The sequence below is a fragment of the Ochotona curzoniae genome, unplaced genomic scaffold (genome assembly GCF_017591425.1).
Source record: "Ochotona curzoniae isolate NIBS_2020 unplaced genomic scaffold, NIBS_Ocur_1.0 contig_1, whole genome shotgun sequence".
NCBI lineage: Eukaryota > Metazoa > Chordata > Mammalia > Lagomorpha > Ochotonidae > Ochotona > Ochotona curzoniae.
The window spans coordinates 37,926,868-37,948,958 of record NW_024464918.1 but is presented as its reverse complement, the minus strand read 5'-3'; the positions used below and the strand labels follow the sequence as shown (position 1 = coordinate 37,948,958).

The 22,091-nt window shown below is 47.1% G+C and overlaps 1 protein-coding gene across 2 annotated transcripts; it reads right to left on the bottom strand.

Moving 5' to 3' along the window:
- Positions 1–16,912: 16,912 nt before the first annotated feature.
- Positions 16,913–20,494, bottom strand: FOXI1 (forkhead box I1). Of its 2 annotated transcripts, none has more exons than XM_040976655.1 (2): positions 19,496–20,494; positions 16,913–18,109 (listed from the first exon to the last, which is right to left on the bottom strand). In XM_040976655.1, exons 1-2 carry the CDS (start codon positions 20,070–20,072, stop codon positions 17,553–17,555), a joined length of 1,134 nt encoding a protein of 377 aa, XP_040832589.1. In that variant the 5' UTR covers positions 20,073–20,494; the 3' UTR covers positions 16,913–17,552. The 2 variants fall into 2 exon arrangements, with proteins under 2 accessions (XP_040832589.1, XP_040832597.1); XM_040976663.1 differs by having other exon boundaries at positions 16,913–17,827.
- Positions 20,495–22,091: the final 1,597 nt, after the last annotated feature.

Sequence of the window (22,091 nt, the reverse complement as noted above, 5' to 3'; positions counted from 1 at the left end):
GGGAGTTGGAGAGCAAGGGTACATCAATAGCTTTGTCACTACTGGCCAAATGGAAAACTGTGGGGAACCTGAGCAGAGTGGAGGTGGTGGCTGGTCATCTTTTTCACTCCCCTTCCTGCTGTCTCTAAGTAGAACTACAATGAATCATCTGAGATGTTGGCGAGGACAGTATTCTGGACAGGGACACTGCTTTTGTTGGAGTCATCCTTCCAAAGCTGAATAATCCTTTCTGTTGGGGCTTCCTTGTCCCCTCAGAGTTCTTAAAGTCACCTCGGGAGCCCTAGTTTCACTGCTGTATCCACAGCTAAATTGCAGCCAAACTTCCTCCTTCATGTAGCAAGAAGGAGCAGTGTGTGGTCGGCATTCCCAGAGCCTGACTCCCAAACAAGTAACAATTCTTTCTTGTTGTGTGTTGGAGAATGCCCTGTCCTTGAGCCTCGGCCTAGGAATAAGCTAGGAAGAAAACAACAATATGTACTGCAAGGAGCTGCTTTAAGAACTCAGCTAGGTGCTATGTGCTCGCGTTTATTCTAATCACACATTGACACAACCCAACAAGCAAACACTGCAAACACTGAATCCGAGAACCTCTTCCCTAACCCCTAGGTTTTCTTCTTAGACCTTTTTTGCAGTCAGAACTTATTAAACACTGTGCACCAGACACTGTGGCAAGCACTTTCAGTGTCACCCTGTGCAGGCTCTTACAACAACCCCTTGAAGTAAGTGCCGCTGTTAGCACCAGTTCTCAGGTGAGGGTCTAAGACTGACTTGCTTGAAGTGAAGCGGTACATGACAAATGTGTCTCTTAGCTGCCCGTCACGTGCCTGTGTGCTTCAGTGCTGCCAAGATGCGAAAGCAGGACTACTGGACCACTGAGATCACTCACTGTGAAAAGCAGTCGCACTGGCCTTTGGTCCCAAGCCCTGCACACGGAGTCCAGCAAAGCATTACCAGCAGTGAGTGTGTCCAACACAGTGGAAAAGATTCCGATTTTTTTCTTTAAGATTTTATTTATTTCCATTGAAAAGACAGATTTACAGGGAGAAGGAGAGACAGAAAGAGCTTCCATCTGCTGGGTCTCTCCCCAAATGTCTGCAATGGCCAGAGCTGAGCTGATCTGAAGCCAGGAACCAGGAGCTTCTTCTAGGTCTCCCACACCAGTGCAGGGCTGCAAGGCTTTGGGCCGTCCTCCACTGTTTTCCCAGGCCACAATCAAGGAGCTGGATGGGAAGCAGAGCAGCTGGAACACGAACTGGTGCCCATATGGGATCCTGGCACTTGCAAGGGAAGGGTTAGCTAGTTGAGTCATCATGCCAGATCCTGAAAGTGGGATGTCATAAAAAACAGATGTGTGCTAAGAAGACAAAAATCTGCATAATGTCTAAATCCTGTCCTTCTTCCTGGGTGACCCTGTGGCTGTTGTGACATTTAGTTTTGTGAAATAAGGATAATAAAATGCCTTTTGCTCTGGCATGGAGAGCAGGCCTGGGGATTGTTCAAGAGCCTTTCAGGGACTGGTGTGATGGTTCAATTGGCTAATTCTCTACTGCAGTCACTGGATCACATATGGGCACCAGTTCACAACCCATCTGCTCCACTTCCCATCCAGCTCTCTGCTTATGGCCTGGGAAAGCACTGGTGGATGGCTCAAAGCCTTGGGACCCTGTGCCCACGTGGGAGACCCAGAAGTTTCTGGTTCCCTCCTCTCATCTCCGGCCATTGCAGCCTTTTGGGGAGTGAAACAGCAGATGGCAGATCTTTCTGTCTCTCCTCATTGTAAATCTGCCTTACCAATAAAAATAAAATAAGCACTTTTGAATAAATAGCTTTGGCAGAGCCAGAGGTTGTGCCCTTGTGGATCTGTGCTTTTCTAAAGTGCCCAGTGCATTGTGGGGACACACTGGTTATTGGCACTGATTATATGTATGCCTCAGTGCTGTTCCCTGTTCTTTTTGAGTTAGTGAAAGCTGCAACCCTAACTTCACATTGGCTAGACCTACATAAATTGGGTAGTTGCTTTCGACCCAGGGTCCTCCTGTTTCCTGCAGGAACCAGCTGGAGACAGATTTGGTTCAGGCCAGTCCTTAGGTGGGTTAGTGCCTTTGCATTTATAGCTGCAGCCCAGAAAGGGTTACATCCACAACCAGCTTGGCCTGGGTGCTCTCCAACCCTGCCTTGCCCCATTACTCTACCTCCAGCTGAGATCAGGCTGTTAGTTTACTCATAAACAAGTGGCACACTCCACCCGCGAAGCTAGTGATAAGGGCCTTGTCAGGCCACAGTACTAAATGCTGCTCTGTAAGTTCTCTGGCCACTTGGCCTCAGCCATCCGGGAATCTGTCCTCTCCAGAAAGCCTTGCCTTGTCCTTTGGAAACCCCTGTGTCTGAATCCAGATTCATGGGGCTTTCATCATTCTAAGGGGCCATGAAGAATAAACAGGGATATGCATCAAAATGTGTCTCTTGTCCTGGCCTTCTCACATCTCGCATGGTTCTACCCCACCCCATCCTTAGTGTTGTCTGGGAAATCTCTGGCTCAACAAGGTCTTGATAGTTTTACTCTTCTCTGCTCTGACTTCCCATAGGGGAAATTTAATAGTGGTCACTGAATGGATCAATTGACATCCAACCCATAAGACATTAACTCCCTTATTCACGTACTCAATCAAGCATGTTTCCAGTGACCAAATCAGTGGCAGATTCTATCTGGCTTATACCCAAGGCCCTAGGAACAGTGTGGGTTGTGGGGAACTTGGCTTTACGAAATCAGGAAACCAGAGACCAGATTGAACTCGACCTCCACACCTCCTGTCTGTGTTTGTGATCTTTAATGGCTCCATCTCTCACATCTGCATTTTCCTCTTTTCCTCCAAGCGAGTGCTAAGATTGATTTTAAGCTGGCTAGGAAATGACTTGAACTATCCGTCGAAATGATATCACAGTCTAACTTAATTTCAATTTAATTTTCACTTTGCCACTAGAGTTTGAAGATGAAGGAACACAAAATTAGTGCTTTCCAATAATTAGAGTGGTTATTGCAATACCTTCTCACACATGAAGATATTTGCATGTGAAATGTTGAAATATTTTATTTATTTATATATTTTTAAATAAAGTTATTGGAAATTAAAAAAAAAGATTAATTTTAAGCTGGCTAGGCTGGCGATGAAGTCCAAGCAGGGACAACCCTGAGCTCTGCCAATGGTTTCCTCCCAGCCAGCAAGCAACCCAGTCCACTAGATCCTCAAGATTTTCCCATCCCAGGCTGGGACACAATGTCTCCTTAAGCCTCTTCAGCCACCATCCCCCACTTCTTCCTGCTCATCCCTCTGCCTACATGCCCCCAAGGAATTATGGAGCAAGGCTCACCTCCACAGTCCCAGACTCAGCCAAGCCGGTTTCTTCATCCAGGATCAGGTAAAATTTTTTTTTGTCTTCTTACCTTAAAGAATAATAATAAATTATACTGCCAATTTCACAGGCCTTTCTATTATTCATTCTGAGTGCCTTTGGATTTCCTTCTGGGTTGTGTAATTTGCCCTTTACAACATCCCTTTCTTGCTCACACACAAAAAAAAGAGAACCATTTGGTGAGTTCTTGACCCCTATTTTGGTGCAGCTTCAGCCCCCCAAACTCTGCTGTTAGAACAACATCTCAAGTTCAGCTCCTCTTGCCAAGTCCCAGAACCCTTATCGGAATTAATATCACCATCATCTCTCTGCAGAATTCCCAAAACTCCAATCTCTCTCCTTGTAACCTACTCGCCACCCAGCGCATCTGGTCATGTGTCTCTTCCCTCCTATGTAACTCCTTCTGTGGTTGCCCAGAGAGTAAGCCCAAATTTCCTTGCTTCTTTGTGACTTACGGCTTATGTATCCAAAAGGGTAATTTCTAAAGCTGAAGTTGGATGCTTACGTAGGGACATATACTTGACTGACCCTAAAAGAATCTGAGCCTAGGTTCTTAGTCTGCTCACCTCTTTTAAGATTAAAATTATTTTGTTTACTTGAAAGAGAGTAAGAGAGATCTCGCATCTGCTGGTTCACTCCCCCAAATGCATATCAACAGGAAGGGTTATGCAACATACAAGACAGAAGCCTAGTATTTAATATGTATTCCCACATGGATGGCAGAGACCTTTCTACTTGAGCCATCACTGGGTCCTACTGAGATATGCATTAATGGGAAACTAGAAGGGAGACTAGAATTGAGACTTAAACCCCAGTCCTCCAATACAGAATGTAGATCTCCTAAGAGGTGTCTTAATCACTGTGCCAAAGACTTTCCCCTGCTTGTCACGTTTGGCCAGATTGGTGTCCAACTGCCATGCTGTCTGGGAAAAAAATCCAATGTGAAACGAAGAAAGGCAGGGCTGAGATGCCACCTCTCTCTACCTAGATGGAGAGCGATGGTACAAGAGCTCAACTTGGCCAGCTAGATGTTGCCACTTGGCCTTTGAGTCTTGAGTTCAACATAGAGGAATAGGAAAGGATTGACTGCTGGACAAGTGGTGAACAGCCAGTGCTGTGATTCTAATGACAGTGACCCAGTGACCCAACCCAGAGTACAGTCCTCGCCCTCGTGCCTCTTCTATTCCCTGTTCTCCAATCTTCTCCTAGAGAGCCTTCCACTGTCTCCATGGAGATAAGTGTGCCCATCTGCTGTCCTATGTCAATCCCATCTTTATCTTCATTGCTGCTTGAACTTAATTCTTTAAACTTGTTCTTTTGCATGGCTATAAATTTTCGCTTGCTGGTGGTGGTGGTGGTGGGTGAGCAGCCATACTGCTCTATCATATGTGTTTTCTGTCACAGGAGCCAAAGAAATTATCTTGAATGAGGATTTCTATCACTCCAAATCAAGAGTCCTAATACAGTCGTTAGATAGTAATGGTCATTAAACTCAACAAACACTGAGCACCCATTACGGATCAAGTTCAAGGGGGGGGGTGAGGGACTGACACTAACCCTCCCTGGCTAGCCCTGAGACATCCACCACCCTTCCAGCTAGTTCCCAGAAGAAAGATCAAAGGTTAGTAGAAAGAGGAGGTGGAAAATGGAAACTGGACAAATGCAGCAGTCTCAGTAACATGAATTATCAACATTGCAACTCCATTAATTTGCGAATGGTGGAAATATGCCTTCAGCAGGAGACAAAGAACCCTGAAATAGTAGAAGACGGGAGACAAGTGCTGGCTTGGGGGCAGGGTTAGAGGCTGCTTCCTCAGTGGGGGTTATTGCTAAATCCTGGAAAGAGGGGCATGCTAGGGCATTCTTGGTTCACTCCAGGGTCCTCTAGGAGCCAGCTTTCTGCTAACAGCAATCACAATCTCCCCCTTTCGATGTTATCAAGGAGGTGGTGGGGGGAAGGAATAGAGGGAGAAAGAGGGGGAGGGAGAAAGGGGGAGGGGGAGGGAGAAAATGCAGAACCACTTCCACCCTCCAGTTCCTTTCATCCAAGTTCACACTCTGTTGTTGATTCAAGTTGCTCCCAGGGCTGAATTCAAAGTTGAAGCTCCTTTTCTGTTCAGTGAAAAGCTTTTTGTCGGCCTCCTCACCCCCTCCAAAGGACAAAGGAAGCAGTGAAAACACAATTTACTTTCTGATTCATAGCAGGTGTTGGCATAGACACTGGATATGACAGGATGCATCTAGTTCAGATCAATAGACTGGGTAGAAAGGCCAGAGGCAATGGAGAGTTGTTAACTGCTCACAGGCAAATCCGCCCAGAGGGTAACTTGTTCAGAGACAACCACCACTTACCAACCCTGAGGAATATATACATCTACAGAAATGATAAGGTCCTGAAACCATATCCATCATTTTATTTATATACAATTCATAAGCAGGTATATTCAGTTGACCCTAAGTATCCACTTGGGGGTGAGCTCCAGCACCCATGGACAAATACAAAATTACTACATGCTTAAATCTTACATGAAAAGGTAGAGTAGGGCCCACGTTGTGGTGCCATGGGTTAAGTTACTGCTTGAAATCCTGCTCTGTTTCAAACCCAGCTCCCTGCTAATGTGCCTGGGCCAGGTAGTGAAAGATAACCCAACTCCTCAGGTCCCTGCCACGCACATGAGGGAGACCTGGATGAAGCTCCTGGTTCCTGGATTCAGCTTGGTCCAAGCCCACTACTTTGGACAAATGGAAGATTTTTCCCCTCTCTCTCTCTCTCATTCCTCCATCTAAGTAAAGTAACGAGCAATGGGAAGAAGCAAAGTTCTGGACATCTTCAGTATAAATACAATTGTTTTCCAAATATTTTCTGCAGTTTGTTGAGTCTGGGATGAAGGCTGACTTCATTATTCATTCACTGGATGAATGCTTATTGAGCATGCACTGGGTACCTGTCTCTGTGATCCACCTACTCTCTTTTTATTTGATTTTTTAAAAAAGATTTATTTATTTTTTATTACAAAGTCAGATATACAGAGAGGAGGAGAAACAAAGAGGAAGAGCTTCCATCCGATGATTCACTCCCCAAGTGACCACAACAGCTGGTGCTGTGCCGATCCGAAGCTGGGAACCAGGAGCCTCTTCTGGGTCTCCCACGTGGGTGCAGGGTTCCAAAGCCTTGGGCCGTCCTTGACTGCTTTTCCAGGCCACAAGCAGGGAGCTGAATGAGAAGCAGTGCTGCTGGGATTAGGACCGGTGCCCATATGGGATCCCGGGCATTTAAGGTGAGGACTTTAGCTGCTAGGCCACGCCACCGGGCCCAATCTCAAGTAGCTTACAGAAATGTCCAGAAGACAGAAAACAAACAAGAAAATGTGTTGGCTGGTCCTGAACCAAGTGTTTTCTGGAAACCTAATCTTGAGGCCAGCAATGCAGTGCAGCAAGTTAAGCTGCTGCCTCCAACATGGGCATCCTGTCGTTGGAGCTCGTGCTCGAGTCCCAGCTGCTTTGCTTTAACCCAGCTTCTTGGTCGCATGTCTGGGAAAGCAATGGAAGATGACCCAAACACTGACTCCCTGCCACCCATGTGGGAGACCAGCTGGGATTTCTGGCTCTTGCTTCAGCTTGGTCTTGACTCAGCTGCAGATCATTTGGGAATCAAACCAGCCAATGGAGAATCTCTTTCCCTCCAACCTCTCTCCCTTTCAAATTGACAAATCTTAAAAAGAGAGAGGTAGAGAAACTTGATCGTGCTGAGTTCTCATGAACTCCCCTGTGAATTATACAGGAGCAGCCCCATGGTGCAGAGGAGGGATCTGCGGCTCAGAGAAAAGACGTGATTGGCCAAATGAACGGGTGAGTGACAGGCCTGGAACCTGCGTGCTCCAGGACTCACGGCTGCTGGTTCTGTCTTTGCCCCGTACATTTGGCAGCTCAGTGAGGTGTGGGCAAGGTGCCTCAGAGGCTTTGGTGACAAAGAGGGAGCAGCAGTTTCATTTAAAGAGGATTTTACTTACCCCAGAGCAGATGGCACCACCATCCTACTGGAAACCAGCTCTGGCCATCTGCATTGGAAAAGAAGAACCAGAAAAGGAGAAGCTTTGTTGGCTATGCTTTGCTTGCAGACACTAGGTGGGGAAGCTGCTGGCTGCTGCAGGGCGTGGGTGCTGAGCCCTTCCTGGAGCCGTGAGCATATTGTCTCCTAGCTCTCCTGTGAAAATTCTCAACAATTAGAACCTGTGGGATGTGATGAAAGCCTCAAGGCCCATGAAGTCCTGTACCCTCTGCCTGTATCAATCGCCCAGTCATTCCTCAAACTGGCCAGGGTCATGGAGAATAGCACAGTGCAAAGGAGTTGCCTTTCTCCCAGATCTTTGCATGACTGGCTGTTGCAGGAGCTCCTGTTCACATACTTCTGTGAGCTCCCTCTCCTTAGTGACCCCCCAGTCACTGCTGGAGCCTCTCTCTGGCCACTTGGATTTGTTCTGAGATAATGATCACCACGTGGCATGACATTACATGTTGATATAATTAAAGGGCTTGCTCATATTTTACTGGCTGTTTTTCCCATTAGAAGATATGCTTCCTGAGGGCAGAGATCTGTTCACTGCTTCATCTCCTACACTCCCAGTAGCACAAAGCACAGAGTGCGTGCTAAGAAAAGTCTTACTGAATGAATCAGTCACAGAACTAGAACTTGCTCTACTACCTGGATCTTCTACCTCATCCTTCCCCTTTTACATGTTAGCTTAAGAGGACACTGTTTGTGTTGAATGCAGTGTGTGCAGTACCCCCATAGAGCCCACCCATCTTGGTAGATTGCAATGACCACTGTTCAACCACACACCCTAAAGCCAGACAGCTCTGAAATTGGTTCTCAGCTCCACTACTTACTGCCTATGGTCAAGAACTTAGTGTGTTAGATCCCTCACCTACAACCCTGCTTTGTTGGATTGCTACAAGGACTTCATAACCTAAGAAATGCAAAGTGTTTAGCAATGCAACCTACATGCTGTGAGAATCATGCATCTAAAAACCACATATGTTTATACTGGATAAGAGTCTTAGTCAGATGCTGAGGGATGCAAATAGAAGCTTCAGGGATAAACTAAAAGACTAGTGGTTACCACGACTAAGACTCCAGCCTGTGGATCACAGACTCTTAGGGTCATGAGGTCTACTTAAAAGAGTGAAGCAGGTAGAATGGCTACTGCCTAGGATAGGCTCCAGGCAAGGGGCAAGCTGCTGCCCAGTTCTTGCCATGGTAAGTCAGGGGGTATCCTGGCTGGACATGGCTAGATGTATCTACCTTTTAGGGGCATCCAAGTTTTCATTCTTGTCCAAAAATCTCATGGGGCTCAGATACAAATGCTCGTCCACTTACATAAGTTGAAAATATCTTAAGCAGAAATGACAGTTAACGCTGAATTCACCCAATAGCCTAGCTCAACCACACAGTTTGCAGTAGAGCATCACCTGTTTGCTCTCACGACTGTGGGGTTAACGGTGAGTCACGGCTTGCTGCTACTGCCCTGTGCTGACACAGGAGTGTCCGCACACACGTGGGGAAACTTTGAAAGTTCATGGAAAAGATACCTGTGCATTTAGTTCCATGTTTCATCAACTTTTTGAAGCCCTCTTGTATCACCAGCCTGGGAAAAGATCAAAATTTGAAATTCAGATCCTCCTGAATACGCATAGCTTTCACAACATCTTAAAATAAAAAATTCTCAGCCAAGTCATAAGTTAAGAACTATCTGTCCTGGCGACTAATTCACTCAGTGCTGACTCCAGCCCATGCTAGAATTCTCACCAGCTTTCTCACTTCCTGGTGTCAACTTCAAAAGTCTGCCTTTATTCAAACTCCAGGGCATTAAGGCATCATCTACTTGCTGTAAAATGCACTTCATACAGATCCATCTTGACAACTACACACCCATGTAATCACCACAGTAATCAAGACAGAATTTTCCATTATTCCAGGAAGTTCGGTAGGGATCTCTCCCACGCAATCTTCACCTTAACACCTATCTCACTTCCAGACAACAACTTCTCTGCTTTCTTTCTCTACGATGTAGTTTTGCTTAGTTTTAGAATTCAAGAAAATAGGGCCCGGCAGTGGCTAAATCCTTGCCTTGCAAGGTGTCAGCATCCCACATGGGCGCCGGTTGGTGTCCTGGATGCTCCACTTCCCATCCAGCTTGTGGTCCGGGAAAGCCTTGGACCCTGTACCCACGTGAGAGACCCAGAAGAAGCTCCTGGCTTCTGGCTTTGGATTGGCTCAGTTGTGGCCATTGCAGCCATTTGGGGAGTGAGCTAGCAGATGGAAGATCTTTCTTTCTTTCCTTCTTTCTATAAATCTGCCTATCCAATAAATTTTTTTAAATTTTTCTAAAAAGTTATTTTAAAACTAACTAAGGAAAATATGTATAAGATGGTATGTATTTTTTATGTTTGGACTCCACATGCGTATGATGTTTTAAAATCTTTTTGAATTCAGGAGTTCTATTTTGTGATTCAGCACATACTGGATGCACCATATTAATCTTTATGTAAGTGTGTACTCTGCATTGTTGGACATAATATTTCATAAATATCAGGTAAAGTGAGATACTTGCAAAGGTTTTTTAGGCCCTGTCAACAGCAGGGAATCCTTTTACAAAGGGGATGGGGAGAGAACATGCATTTGGATATTTATAGCATTATTTATGTAACACAAGTTAACAATTTAAAAATTAATATAACCTGCTGTAGTTTTATTATTTACTTTCGAGTCCTGTCTGTACTTGCCTTGGCAGGGTTCAACCGGCTGATTTTACCGTCTTTGAGCATCCCGCATGCTGAATGTTCTCCACCCATGCTTGTCTTTATTGATTTTCAAAATTGTTTGTTGTATCAATTGTTAAGAGATGAATGTTAAAATCTTCAGTGCTGTGGAATTGTCTGCTTCTCTTTCTCATTCTGTCAATTCTTGTTTGTATATTTAAAGAGCCTCCATTTATAACTATATGCCTTCTTGATGAATTGGCCATTTGCGTAAAAAAAAATCCCTTTTGGTATATCAATAGTTGTGTCCTTGAGGTCTATGTTAATATGGTCACATCTGCCTTCTTACGATTATTGCTTGCGACATCAACCTACATTCTCTTAAAGCATGTAACTTAAAGACAGTATGCAGTTAAGCTCCCCTTGTTTAATAAACTCTGCCATTTTAATTGTGTTTAATTCATAAGCAATTAATGCAATGATTGATGCGGTTGCATTTAGAGCTACTATTTCATTGTTTCTTTTCTACTTCTTTCCTCTAACTTGGGGCTTGTGTCTGCATTTTCTCTTTTCTTCAGCTTCTGTTTTACAAAATATTGGAATTTTTTAGCATGTGATTGCATTTTACCAATTATTATTTAATTGATATTTCTCTGAATTACTTTTTCTGTGGCTGCTGTAGAGATAACATCCTGAACTGTTAATATTAAAATTTTTATCACCTCACAGAATGAGAAGGAAAAGATCTTTCAGTCTCGTAGATTCCTTTACCTTCCACTGCAACCCACCACTTTCACTGCCATTTCTATGTCTGCAAACATCACAAGTTCTACAGCATGGTATATTTTTCATCAATTTTAGGGTTGTTTTTTTTTTTAAACTAGGAACAACTGCTAGATTTTCACACTTACCAAGTTTAAAAAAAAAAAAAAACACAGCTTCTGATACCTCTAAATCCTTCTGCAAGATTTCTGAATAGTACCAAGTTCCTTCAGGCTTTAGTTACATCTGTAGATGACAATTTTTTTTCGTCTGATGATATCTTTATTCATACTTTTTTTAAAAAGGTGTACTGGGCCCAGCACGATAGCATAATGGTTAAAGTCCTCACCATATGGGCGCCGGTTCTAATCCCGGCAGCCCCGCTTCCCATCCAGCTCCCTGCTTGTGGCCTGGGAAAGCAGTCAAGGACAGCCCACAGCCTTGGGACCCTGCATCCTCGTGGAAGACCTGGAAGAGGCTCCTGGCTTCGGATTGGCTCAGCTCCAACCACTGCAGCCGCCTGGGGAGTGAATCATTGGATGGAAGATCTTCCTCTCTGTCTCTCCTCCTCTCTGTATATCTGCCTTTCCAATAAAAATAAATCTTTTTTTAAAAGCATGCTGCACACCAATAAAGATCAACAGAAACTATATCTCATGGATTTTGATGTTTTTGTTTTTATTTTCATTTCTTCAAAGCAGTTTTTTCTCATTAATTTATTCACTGACTCATAAGTCATACCATGTCTTCTAGAAGGTTCTTGATATTCTTCTTCACTGCTTCAGTTATGTATCAGTCACTCAGTAGCATGTTATTTAACTTCATTGAACTGTAAATTTCTGTTTTTCTTCCTGTTGTTGATTTTATATTGTGGCTTTTCATCTAAGGGGATGTATAGTAACTGTGTAATGGAGACTATCATATCCAGGCGTGAGGATACAATGCAGTATGCATCTCTACACTCCAGATCAAAGATGGACTCCCAATGAAACTGGTAACCATATCTTGACTCTGCCATTGTCCATGTCTGCAATGATGGATTTATGACTGTTTATGAAGAACCTTACTATTGTATTAATATAGGGGAATCAGTAGGTGGGGAAGGAGTCTCAGGGAGGGGAGAAGGGAAATCCCAAAACCTATGGAACTGTATCATAAAATAATAATGATAATATTAATAATAATAAATAATAAAAGGTGTACTGGGGGTTGATGTGATGCCATAGCAGGCTAATCCTCTGCTGATGTTCTTAGCTCCCCATATGGTTCATGTCCTGACTGCTCCATTTCCCATCCAGCTCTCTGCTTGTGGCCAGGGAAAGCAGTGAAGGATGGCCCAAAGCCTTTGGGCCCTGCATGCGTGTGAGAGACCCAGACGAGGCTTCTGGCTTTGGATCAGCTCCGTTCTAATTATTGCGGCTTGGGGAGTGAACCAACAGATGAAGACCTCTGCTTTTATCTCTCTTTCTCTCTGTAAAATCTACTTTTCAAGTAACAACGAATCTTTAAAAATCCAAATAGTAGATGTACTGAGGTGTAATTCACACATATAATTCATGCATTTAGAGATGTGCAGTCATCAGTTACAGCCAACTTTAGGCCATTTTTATCACCTTGAAGAGAAATCTTTCGCCATCTTATTGTCACTTTTGCATTCTCTCATCTTTCCTCATCCCAAAGTACCCACACACCTCCTTCTGTCTCAAGAGATTACTCTATCGTGTATTTTCATGTAAGTAAAGTCACGTAGTACATGAATCTTTCTGGTTGGCTTCTTGCACATAGTGAATATATTTTCAATGTTCATTCAAACTGTGGTGTGCATCAGTCCTTTGTTCCTTGTATTGTATGACTACATCATGGTTTGTATAGCCACTGAGCCTTCGTGGACCTCTAAGTTGCTTCCACTGTGGTTATCACAATGTTGCTGTGAACATTTTGGTATTTGAGTGTTTACCTGGGCATATGTGTTTATTTTTCTTCAGTTTGTGAAAGCAGTGGAGGATGGCTCAGGTCCTTGAGCCCCTGCACCCACACGATAGACCAGGAAGATTCTCCTGGCTTCCAGCTTCAGCCTGGTTTAGCTCTGGCCATTACAGACCCAGTGATGGATCAAAGATTTATCGATTTTCATTAGATTGAAGTATTTCCCCTCGGCAAACATTTGCTGTATTTTTCCCACATATTGTTTTACTTTATGCTCGTAGAAATCCCGACATCGGCTACATCACTTCTCTTCATTTAGTAAAGGCTCAGAAAAGTGAGGTCACTGGCCCAAAGTGCCTTACAGAGAAAAGGTCCAAGCAAAATTTGAACACACTCAGTCCAGATCCAAAACCAGTGAATCACTCTTTAATTTTTAAAATGCATTTTCCTCTAAGTGCTGGTAGTGTGCAATGATGAATAAGAACCCTTACAATAAAAAGAGTGGTCCATCCCTTCTCCTTCCTACCCATACAAACCAGGGTGTAAGATGGAGAAGAAACTGCAACTTGTTATGATTTTAATCTTTGTTCTTCTCTAAGGGACATAAAGTCAGAGTCGAACCCAGCCATTAGTGGGCAAAGAGCGAAGGGTTTAGAGTGATTTGGGAGTGAATTGTGATCAAGGATAGTTTTGAAAGGTTGCTGGCTCCCTCTAAAGCCCTTTAAATCTAAGATTGCTGGAGCAGCCTGCAGGGGTGAGGGCTAAGACCATAGGAATTTCTCCTGGGAATGAATAAATGTAAAAGATGAATGACTGTTGGTGGATTTCCCATCCATGCATCCATCCACCCACCCATCCATCCATCCATCCATCCATCCATCTGGTCCATTCAACCTCCATCATCTATCCAATATTCAACAAGCACATTCCCTATAGCAAGGACTGCACTGAGTGCCAAGGAAGCCATCAAGACCGGCTTCTTGTTGGCAGGGGTCAGAGTCTGCACAGAACCATGACAAAAAAAGGCAATACATGGAACAGGTCTCTGGGGCAAGATGGGAAGTAGAAACAGTGAGTTTAGAAGAGGCTCCTGGCTTCGGATCGGCATAGCATCGGCCGTTGCGCTCACTTGGGGAGTGAATCATCGGACCAAAAATAAATCTTTAAAAATGCATACATACAAATAGCTAGGGAGAAATAGAGGCCAGGAAATGAGAATGGCAATGGCAAGAGATCTCTGGCATTTTAGGGATATGGGCTTTTGGGTGCAGAACTTACTGATCCTTATTGTCAAATTGGCTCACAACAGTTGATTTAAGTTCTCAGAAGGTTTATGCCGAAATACCACCATCATCAAAAATCAAATGAAATAAGCTTACAGTTAAATAAACTCTGTTATAAACAAAGATAATCAATACATACTCAGAACAATCACTTTCCAGTCATTTTACCCCATGTAACTGAGAGTTCTGCTCTGCAAATCACTGACCCCTGTGGTGTCTGTATGGAAATCATATTCAATGCTGTGCTGGTGCATGTCTTCCCGACTCTGCGTGCGGCTGATGGAATGCCCCTCCATCTTGTCACTCTTTGGTTGTTAAGCATCGACCTGCACACCATTGAGGGTAATACACATGTATAAACAGGCAGAAATTGTAAGGGAAAGCTCAATGCATTTTCCTAAAGTGAATTTTTTTGTGACCAGCACTCAGCTAAGACAAGAAACAGCTGCACCCCAGAAGTTCCTCTCATACTGCTTGTTAGTCACTAACCACCTGCCTCTGGTCCCATACACAAACACAAGCGATGCTTGCCACCATCCTGATCGCCCCAGTGACTCGCAGGAACTCCATGTGGGGAAGGAGTTCTCCCGGCCTCTTACTCATCTTTCTGCATTATAGGATTAGCATCTGATTATTTCCTTATGTTCTACTTTAAATATTTTTAGCAGATTGATTTATTTCTTGAAAAGCTGACTGACAGAGGGAGGGAGACAGAGAAGGGGGCGGTGCGGAGAGATTTGCCATCAGCAGTTTCACTCCCCAAAGACCCACAGTAGACCAGGATAAAGCCAGGGCCCAGGAACGCCATCTGGGAATTTCCATATGGGTGACAGGAACTGTACCAGAAGCGGAGTACCCAGGGTTCGAACAAGAATCTTAGTCACGGGATGCTACTGTCTCAAGCAGTGGCTTAACTCATTGCATGACAGGGCTGCCATTTAAAATATTTTTAAATGACCCTAATACAACATTGTTGGCAGAAAAATAGACAGCCTGCACCTAGAGGACATTTCTTAAGCTAACTGCCTGTTTATATTGATTCCCCAGAACGGGCCAGAGTGGGGCAATTGAATCCCATCAGGTCTAATGCCAAACTCAAGGTTCTAGAGAGACGAGGCTTGTTTAAGACTAATCTACTACAGGGGAGTGTGGAGTCTGAGACTGGACTATACAGACTATTGTTTAAGGTCTTCATTTGTTTCTTAATTTGCCTCAATTCCTTCATAGGAGTTGGGTGCTATGCAAGTGAGTGTGTAACTCAGGGTTTCCTTTAACTCAGTCTACTATCCTTCAGCTCCAGGCTCACCTCCTCCATGCAGTCCTCCTGGTCTCTGCAGCACATCGCCCCTTTTACTCAGACTCTTTAGTGCCGTTGAAGGCCAGCACTTCACTGTAGCAAAGTGAAGGAGGCTGAGCACTCAGCCACCTGTGGAGACAGATGAAGAAGAAAAGTAAGCTTGCCCAAAGACCTCACAGATAAACAGGCAGGTCACGTAGAGACTGGCTTACATGGCGGACGTGGGAAGATGAGCCTGCTCTGAATCAAGAGAGACAAGGCGGCTTCCACAGACACTAGGTTAAAATGTCGACTAAACAGGTAGAAAGTGCCAGGAACTATGTGATAATGGTCTGAGAGCAGCCCGAGTCTAACCGCCAAGTCTTTGCCTTTGTATCTCTGTGCTTGCTTGCTCCCTGGGCAGAAACCTGCACATTTGCTCTATGTACACTTGTGACAGGAGACTGCACGGCTCAGCCTCTTGTGGGTGACCTTGGCTGCCGTCACCTGGCTCAAATAAGAGTTACTTCCTCCTTTGTAAGTGGCTTTGGGCTCCTTGGTGACCTTTTTCCGTAACACAGGGATTAAATGCCTGGTAGATAATCGCTCCTTTTTTTTCTCCCTCTCTTCCTTCCTCCTTTCTTTTCTCTGCCCAGCTTGCCCCTCAGAGGAAGAGACCAAGAAACAGGCTTGTGCAAACCCATGGAAGCTCGGGGGGGGAGGGGAAATTCCCCTTCTTACTCACCCGTGGTCCTTCTAGCTCAGTTCTCATAGAACTCTCCAGAGTCCTTGCTACGGAGGGAGTGGTGGGTGCTCCCCATGTTCCCAGGCCCAACTTAAGTCTTGCCCTCTACACCCCCACAGCACCTCACCCCATTTTCTCTGGGGGTCTTTGTTCTCCATGCCAACGTAGAGCTGGGAGTTTTAAGCCCTAGTCTTTTTCTGCCTCATGTTCCAGCTGCCTGCTGTTCCAGGCTGCACTTGGCCTTGACAAGGCAAGAAAGAAAACTCACAAGAAAAAGCCACACACTTCTGCTCACAGTTTTGTTTTTAATTAAAAAGAAAATAAGAAAACAAACATATTCCCTGGGCAGGCTGTGAGCAGACATCATAACCACACTAATTCCCTACTGAAATAAAGAAATCCCAGGAGGTGTACTCACGGACCCCCTAGGAGGATGGCCTTCCTTGAGGCCATTATTTTCTGAAACACACACCTCTCCTGGGCTATTCAGAGGAAGTGCTAATGCAACTTTGTTTCTCTTGGAAGACTCAGTCACCTCCGGCTCACCCATCCATGACACGCACACAAGGAAGCTGGGAGATTTTACAGATGGGTAATGAGTGCCAGGATTGGAAGGGAGGGGTTCAGGGGTGCACACTGCCCTTTCATTGACCCCCTGAATTCTGTTCAAGATCCCCAGGGTGCCAGGGCTAGGGCACCCCTCCATCGGGACACATGGCACCTACTAGATTCATTGTCCTGCAGGTGGACAGGAGCTGGGCTTTCAGAGCTAAGTCTGCTAGTGGCTTCTGTCCTCAAGAGGTAGCAAATGAACTGAGTGCAGGTAAGCTGGGCTGGATGGAATAAGGATGGGTGCCAGGACAAGAAGTGCCTGGCTGGTGCTGAGTCCTCATGAGCCACAAGGAGACAGTGGAGAGATTTTTTGCTATGTATCTATTCTCTGCCTTTCACTGTGACCCTCCTCAGCGGCTCAGCTAATTCCTCCACCCTGGCTTTATGAGGCCAACTTCAGATCTGCCTTTCACTACATGGTGCGGCCTGAGAAGTCACTTGATTCCCTGCAGTGTTGGTTTCCTCATCTGTGAAATGGGGAGATGGCCAGGACACTCACAGTTGGGACTGCTATGCCATGTGCTGAACGTGCAGGTGCCCTCAGCACACAGCCACCATTGCCCTCAGCGTCCTGGCACCAGGATTTCCCCACAAAGCCAGCGAGTCTGTGTGTGGCTAAGTGTAGGTTGAAACAACCTTCTGGAGAGATTGCTGGGCTCCTCTGAGTATGCTGGGTGGCATCTTGGCTGGGCGATGGTCAGGAAGCTGGTCTGGATGACCTTGTCTGCTCTTCTCCCTCCCTGGGGAGTGTCCGTTCGGTGGAGGGACTGCCCTGCCTCTAGACCTCGGTCCCTTCCCGGGGGTAGAGAACACCACTGGTGTTGATGCTGTTGTAGAAGTGAGGGGTGAACTGGTTGAGGACGGCACCTCCATAGCCGAGGGCATTGGTGGGTCCGGGGTTGCCCCACTCACCCCCGCCCCCGGGGTTGGTGGTGAGGGGGGTATAGGTGTTGAAACTCAGTGAGTTCTGCACCCCGATCTTGTCGTTGGACTCAAGATTCAGTCCTGGCGTGGCCACAGGGCGGCTCACGGGGCTGGGGCTGCCGACGTAGGCTGTCATGGTGGAGAGGAAGCTGCTGAGGCAAGGGGTGCTCGAGGGGGGCGGGGAGGGCCCCTTCTCTGGCGAGCCAGGTGCGCCCGTGGAGACACTGTCCAGCAGGTCCTGTGGCTCGGAGGTCTTGGGACTGCCGGCCAGGAGACTGCTCCCATTCTTCTCTGAGGTCAGGGAGCCTGTGCCGGAAGAAATGTCCGATTTTCTCTTCCTCTTCCTGCGGAAATTGCCATTGTCGAACATCTTCTCGCAGTTGGGGTCCAGCGTCCAGTAATTCCCTTTGCCTGATACAGAAAGCAGGAGAGGGTTAGCGGAGAGACAGACAGCGCACTGCCCGCTGGGCTCCTTCATTGTTGCCCACTGAAACCGAGGGGGGATGCAGAGACGGGCTGCAAGCACAATGGAGGAATGCTGGCAACCCCTCCCCAAGCACACCACACCCATCCTTGCTCAAGGACCCATCCCACAACGAGGCATGCTGGGAGGCACCAAGATGTATCAGGATTAACAGGAGGTCTCTGTAGGATGAAGAACTGGGGGCAGAATGCTGGCGGGGAGAGGGCGAAGCTGGGGAAGATGGAGGGCTTTTGATAGATCCTGAAAAAAAAAATCAGGTCTCCCCTGACCTTCCCAGGCATAGAGTTTGGACACCACCTTGAGGGATGGCTTTGCCTCTGCCATGGTGGGGAGGAGGAAATGGGGCAAGTCTCAGCCTTCTGCTGTGTCAAGGGGAGCCCACCAGACCCACCCCTGCTTCCCCAGGCAGCTGTGAGGTACAGAGATGGCTTGACCTGTGTTGCCCTGGGTACCACCTCTCCACCTGAGGCGAGGGTGGGAGTGGGGGCCATCTTGGGACAGCTCTTCCCAGGAGGACATACAGAGCGGGTTAACCTCACAGGCAGCAGAGGGGGAATCCTCTGAGCCATGGCCGGAGCTGCCTGCTGCAGAACAAAAATGCATTTTTAGTTTTGCATTTCAGAAATGTGTTATTCAAAAGGAATGTGTCACAACCTCTGAGGCAGGAGAGACCTCTGCCTACATTTAAGCCTCATCCTTATTCTTTAAATAGTCTGGTTATTCTGCCTGCCCCCCCACCCAGTGTCATTTTCCTTATCTGTAAAATGGGCTCAATGTGAATTACCCTAGAGGGGTGCACTGTGTTAACAGGTGTAGGGCAGGTGGTGCTAGGTGGCCATTAGCAGTGACTCAGTCAAGGTCAGATCTTCTCCCCAGCAGACTTGAGATGCCTGTGGGCTCTGTTTGCTCTAGTCTCGTGTACCAAAGCTGTTGGATGTGCTGGATGTCAGGAATGTGGGGAACCATGACAGTGAGTGCAGGTCTGAAGCACGTGTGAGGACCACGGACTTGTATGATTTCTCAGCACCTGCAGGCTAACGCTGCAGCGTCCGCACTGTCTGAAAATCTCCCCTGATTTCCAGATCTGGACATTGAGGTGGAGAGACCTAACCTGGGATGGTCACCCGTTGGTCAGCAGTACAGCCAGGACTCAAACCCTGCGACCCACATTCTCCTCTATGACTGAGATCTCCATTCTATATCAGCCATTGTAAGAACTTTCTAGAACGGGGTGTTGGAGTTGGCAAGGAATGAGCCTTGCTTGGGATCACCAACAGTTTGCTCCCAGTCCCCACACCTGCAGACTCCCTTACCTGGGTCATCCTCATCTCGTGGCACCTTCTTGAAACAATCATTGAGCGACAGGTTGTGGCGGATGGAGTTCTGCCAGCCGGCCTTGCTCTTGTTGTAGAAGGGGAAGTTGTCGGCCACATACTGGTAGATCTGGCTGAGGGTGAGGCGCTTGTCCGGCGCCCCATGGATCGCCATGGCAATGAGAGCCGAGTAGGAGTAAGGAGGCCGCACCAGCTTCATCAGCTCCTCCTGCGATGGGATGGGCAGCCAGCCCAGATCGCTGCCCCCCAGCCCAGACATGCTGGACAGCAGCTGTCTCTGCATACCATAGGCCTGAGGCAGGAAGGGGCTGGCATTGGTGCCCGGCAGGTAGGGCGATGGGGTCATGGCTGGCCCGTTGAGCCAGAGGTAGGGATTGGGGGTGGCCCCATACTCGCCACTAGCCTCGAAGGAAGAGGGACGCTGAGGGCTAGGCACACCCTGTGGATGGAAGAAATTCTCATAGTACAGGTTCATCTCCGGGGGCTCCTGGCCAATGCTGGGGAACTGGGGACTGCAGCAAGGTGGTGAGGGTGCCGGGAGGTCGAAGGAGCTCATGCTGGGGCTGGACTCTGTGGAGCCACTGCCTGGCACCTGCACTGGGGAGCCACCCCTGACAGGTGCTTAGAGGCCCTGGCCTCTCTGCTTATAGCCTCTCAGACTGGGCTGGGCAGCCACACCCAGGGGCGGCCACCTGCTCACAGATCCTGCCCAGCCTGGCCCGCCCTCTTCCAGCAGCCCATGGAGAGGGGACTTGCCTGCAGTCAACTCAGGTCCCCGCTAATGATACGGAGAGCAGCTGATGTTAACACTCACAGAGCCACCTTGCTGCTTCTCTCCACTGTCCTACCTGCCCTGTCTTTCCTTTCCTGTGCACTGTCTCTTATGCAGGGCTTTTTCTACCTTCCTTGCTTTTCTTCTCCCTTCCTCCTATCCTCTCTGGATATCTCACTGCTGTCCTCCTCTCACACTTCGCCTCTTCTCTCTCTCTCCCCTCTCTCTTTCTCACTCTCTCCCTCCACCCATCTTTCATACCACCCTCCTGCTTTCTCTTCTTTCCCACCCTGGCCCCTCATCCTCTGAACTGATTCTGCCCCCATCTGGACAGAGCTCTTTGTCAGCAGCCCCATTTTCATGTCTTTGAAATGCATGCACCTGCTGAAGCTGCCTAGAGGAGGGCAGGGTGGGAAGCTTGGCTCTGGCACAGCTTCAAAGGGGAAGCCAGTTCCAGAAGTCCTTCCCACTTGTGCCCAGCACACACACCGCACATGCAAGCACTTGCACGTATGCACATTCACACACACTCTACAAGCAGGCAGAGAGGGAGCTGTCAGACACAGGGCCTGGGGACTCACCTGGAGAAGCAGCAGGATTCCTAACCATGCCAACAGGAGCAGCATGATGAGCAGGTGAGGGGAGGGTGTGTACAGGCTCCAGCAGCGGCCCCTGGCTGCAAGCAGGAGTTCTTTGCTCCAGGGCTTCTCTCTTCATGCTGCACAGCCAGGCCACAGCCTCTCTCTGGGCTCCCCATTCTCCACTGTGGCTTTGCAGCAGCTGCACCCAGCCTTTCCTTGAGCTCCAGACCAGGCCCTGAGCTTGACAGATACATGGGATCCCCCAAAACTCCCCCTGAGTGAATCTGCAGTAGCCATGTGGCAGGGCAGATGCAAAGCCACCCTCTAGTCTGCAATTTCACGGCCCTCTTCCCCCTCCCCTGCCTGCTCTCATGGCTGCCTCCCTCTTCCCTCAGACTCTAGAGGCAGGGAGGGCCAAAGAAGGAGGTCACCTGTCCCATCCAGGTGCTTCTCAAGGGGATCTGCCATCTCTACTCACCTCTGCCACCGCATCAGGAAAACAGGTGGTGACGTGAATAACACTGCATCTGTACTGGTGTCCAGGGAGTGAGTTCCTGATACCCAGGAAGGAGGAGGCTTCTCAGGCTCTGAGGAACCACCTGTTCCCACCATGGAAGGGGCCGACTGCCAGGTGCAGTTTGAGCTAAGTGAATGTTGTACTTCCGTTCAGAAGACTAAAGCCAAGAGGTCCAATTCCTGTTTAGGTTTTTTTTTTTTTCCCTTCTTGGAGGCCTGGCTACTTTGGGGCTGGGCCCTGAGAGTTTAAACAGTCCCAAGGGAGCCTGTCAGTTCAGACCTGAGCTACAGAATTAACCTGACAATTCCTCTTCTCAAAGTCCATCTTAGAAAAGTAGCCAAAGCAAAGGCTTTGCTGTGAGACAAGGCTGTCACAGTATCACTTATAGCTGTAATCTGCTGTGACTAAGCCACATGTCCAACAGTAGAGGAATGTGTTAAACGGTGACTCATGCAAATGATATAATATTAAGCAGCCATGAAAAATAGACCTTAGAAGAATTATTAGTGATAGGAAAATTGCATTTTTGTCCTAGTGCTAGTTGGAGAAATAGGCCATGACTTTTTTCTTTCTTTTTTTTTTTTACTAAGAATGTATATATGTACACACATATTTGTAACATAGAGATAATAAATATCCAACAAGCAGCTGATATTTCTGGAGGGAGAACTGGATGTGTTATTCTGCAGTTTCTGATGTAAATGA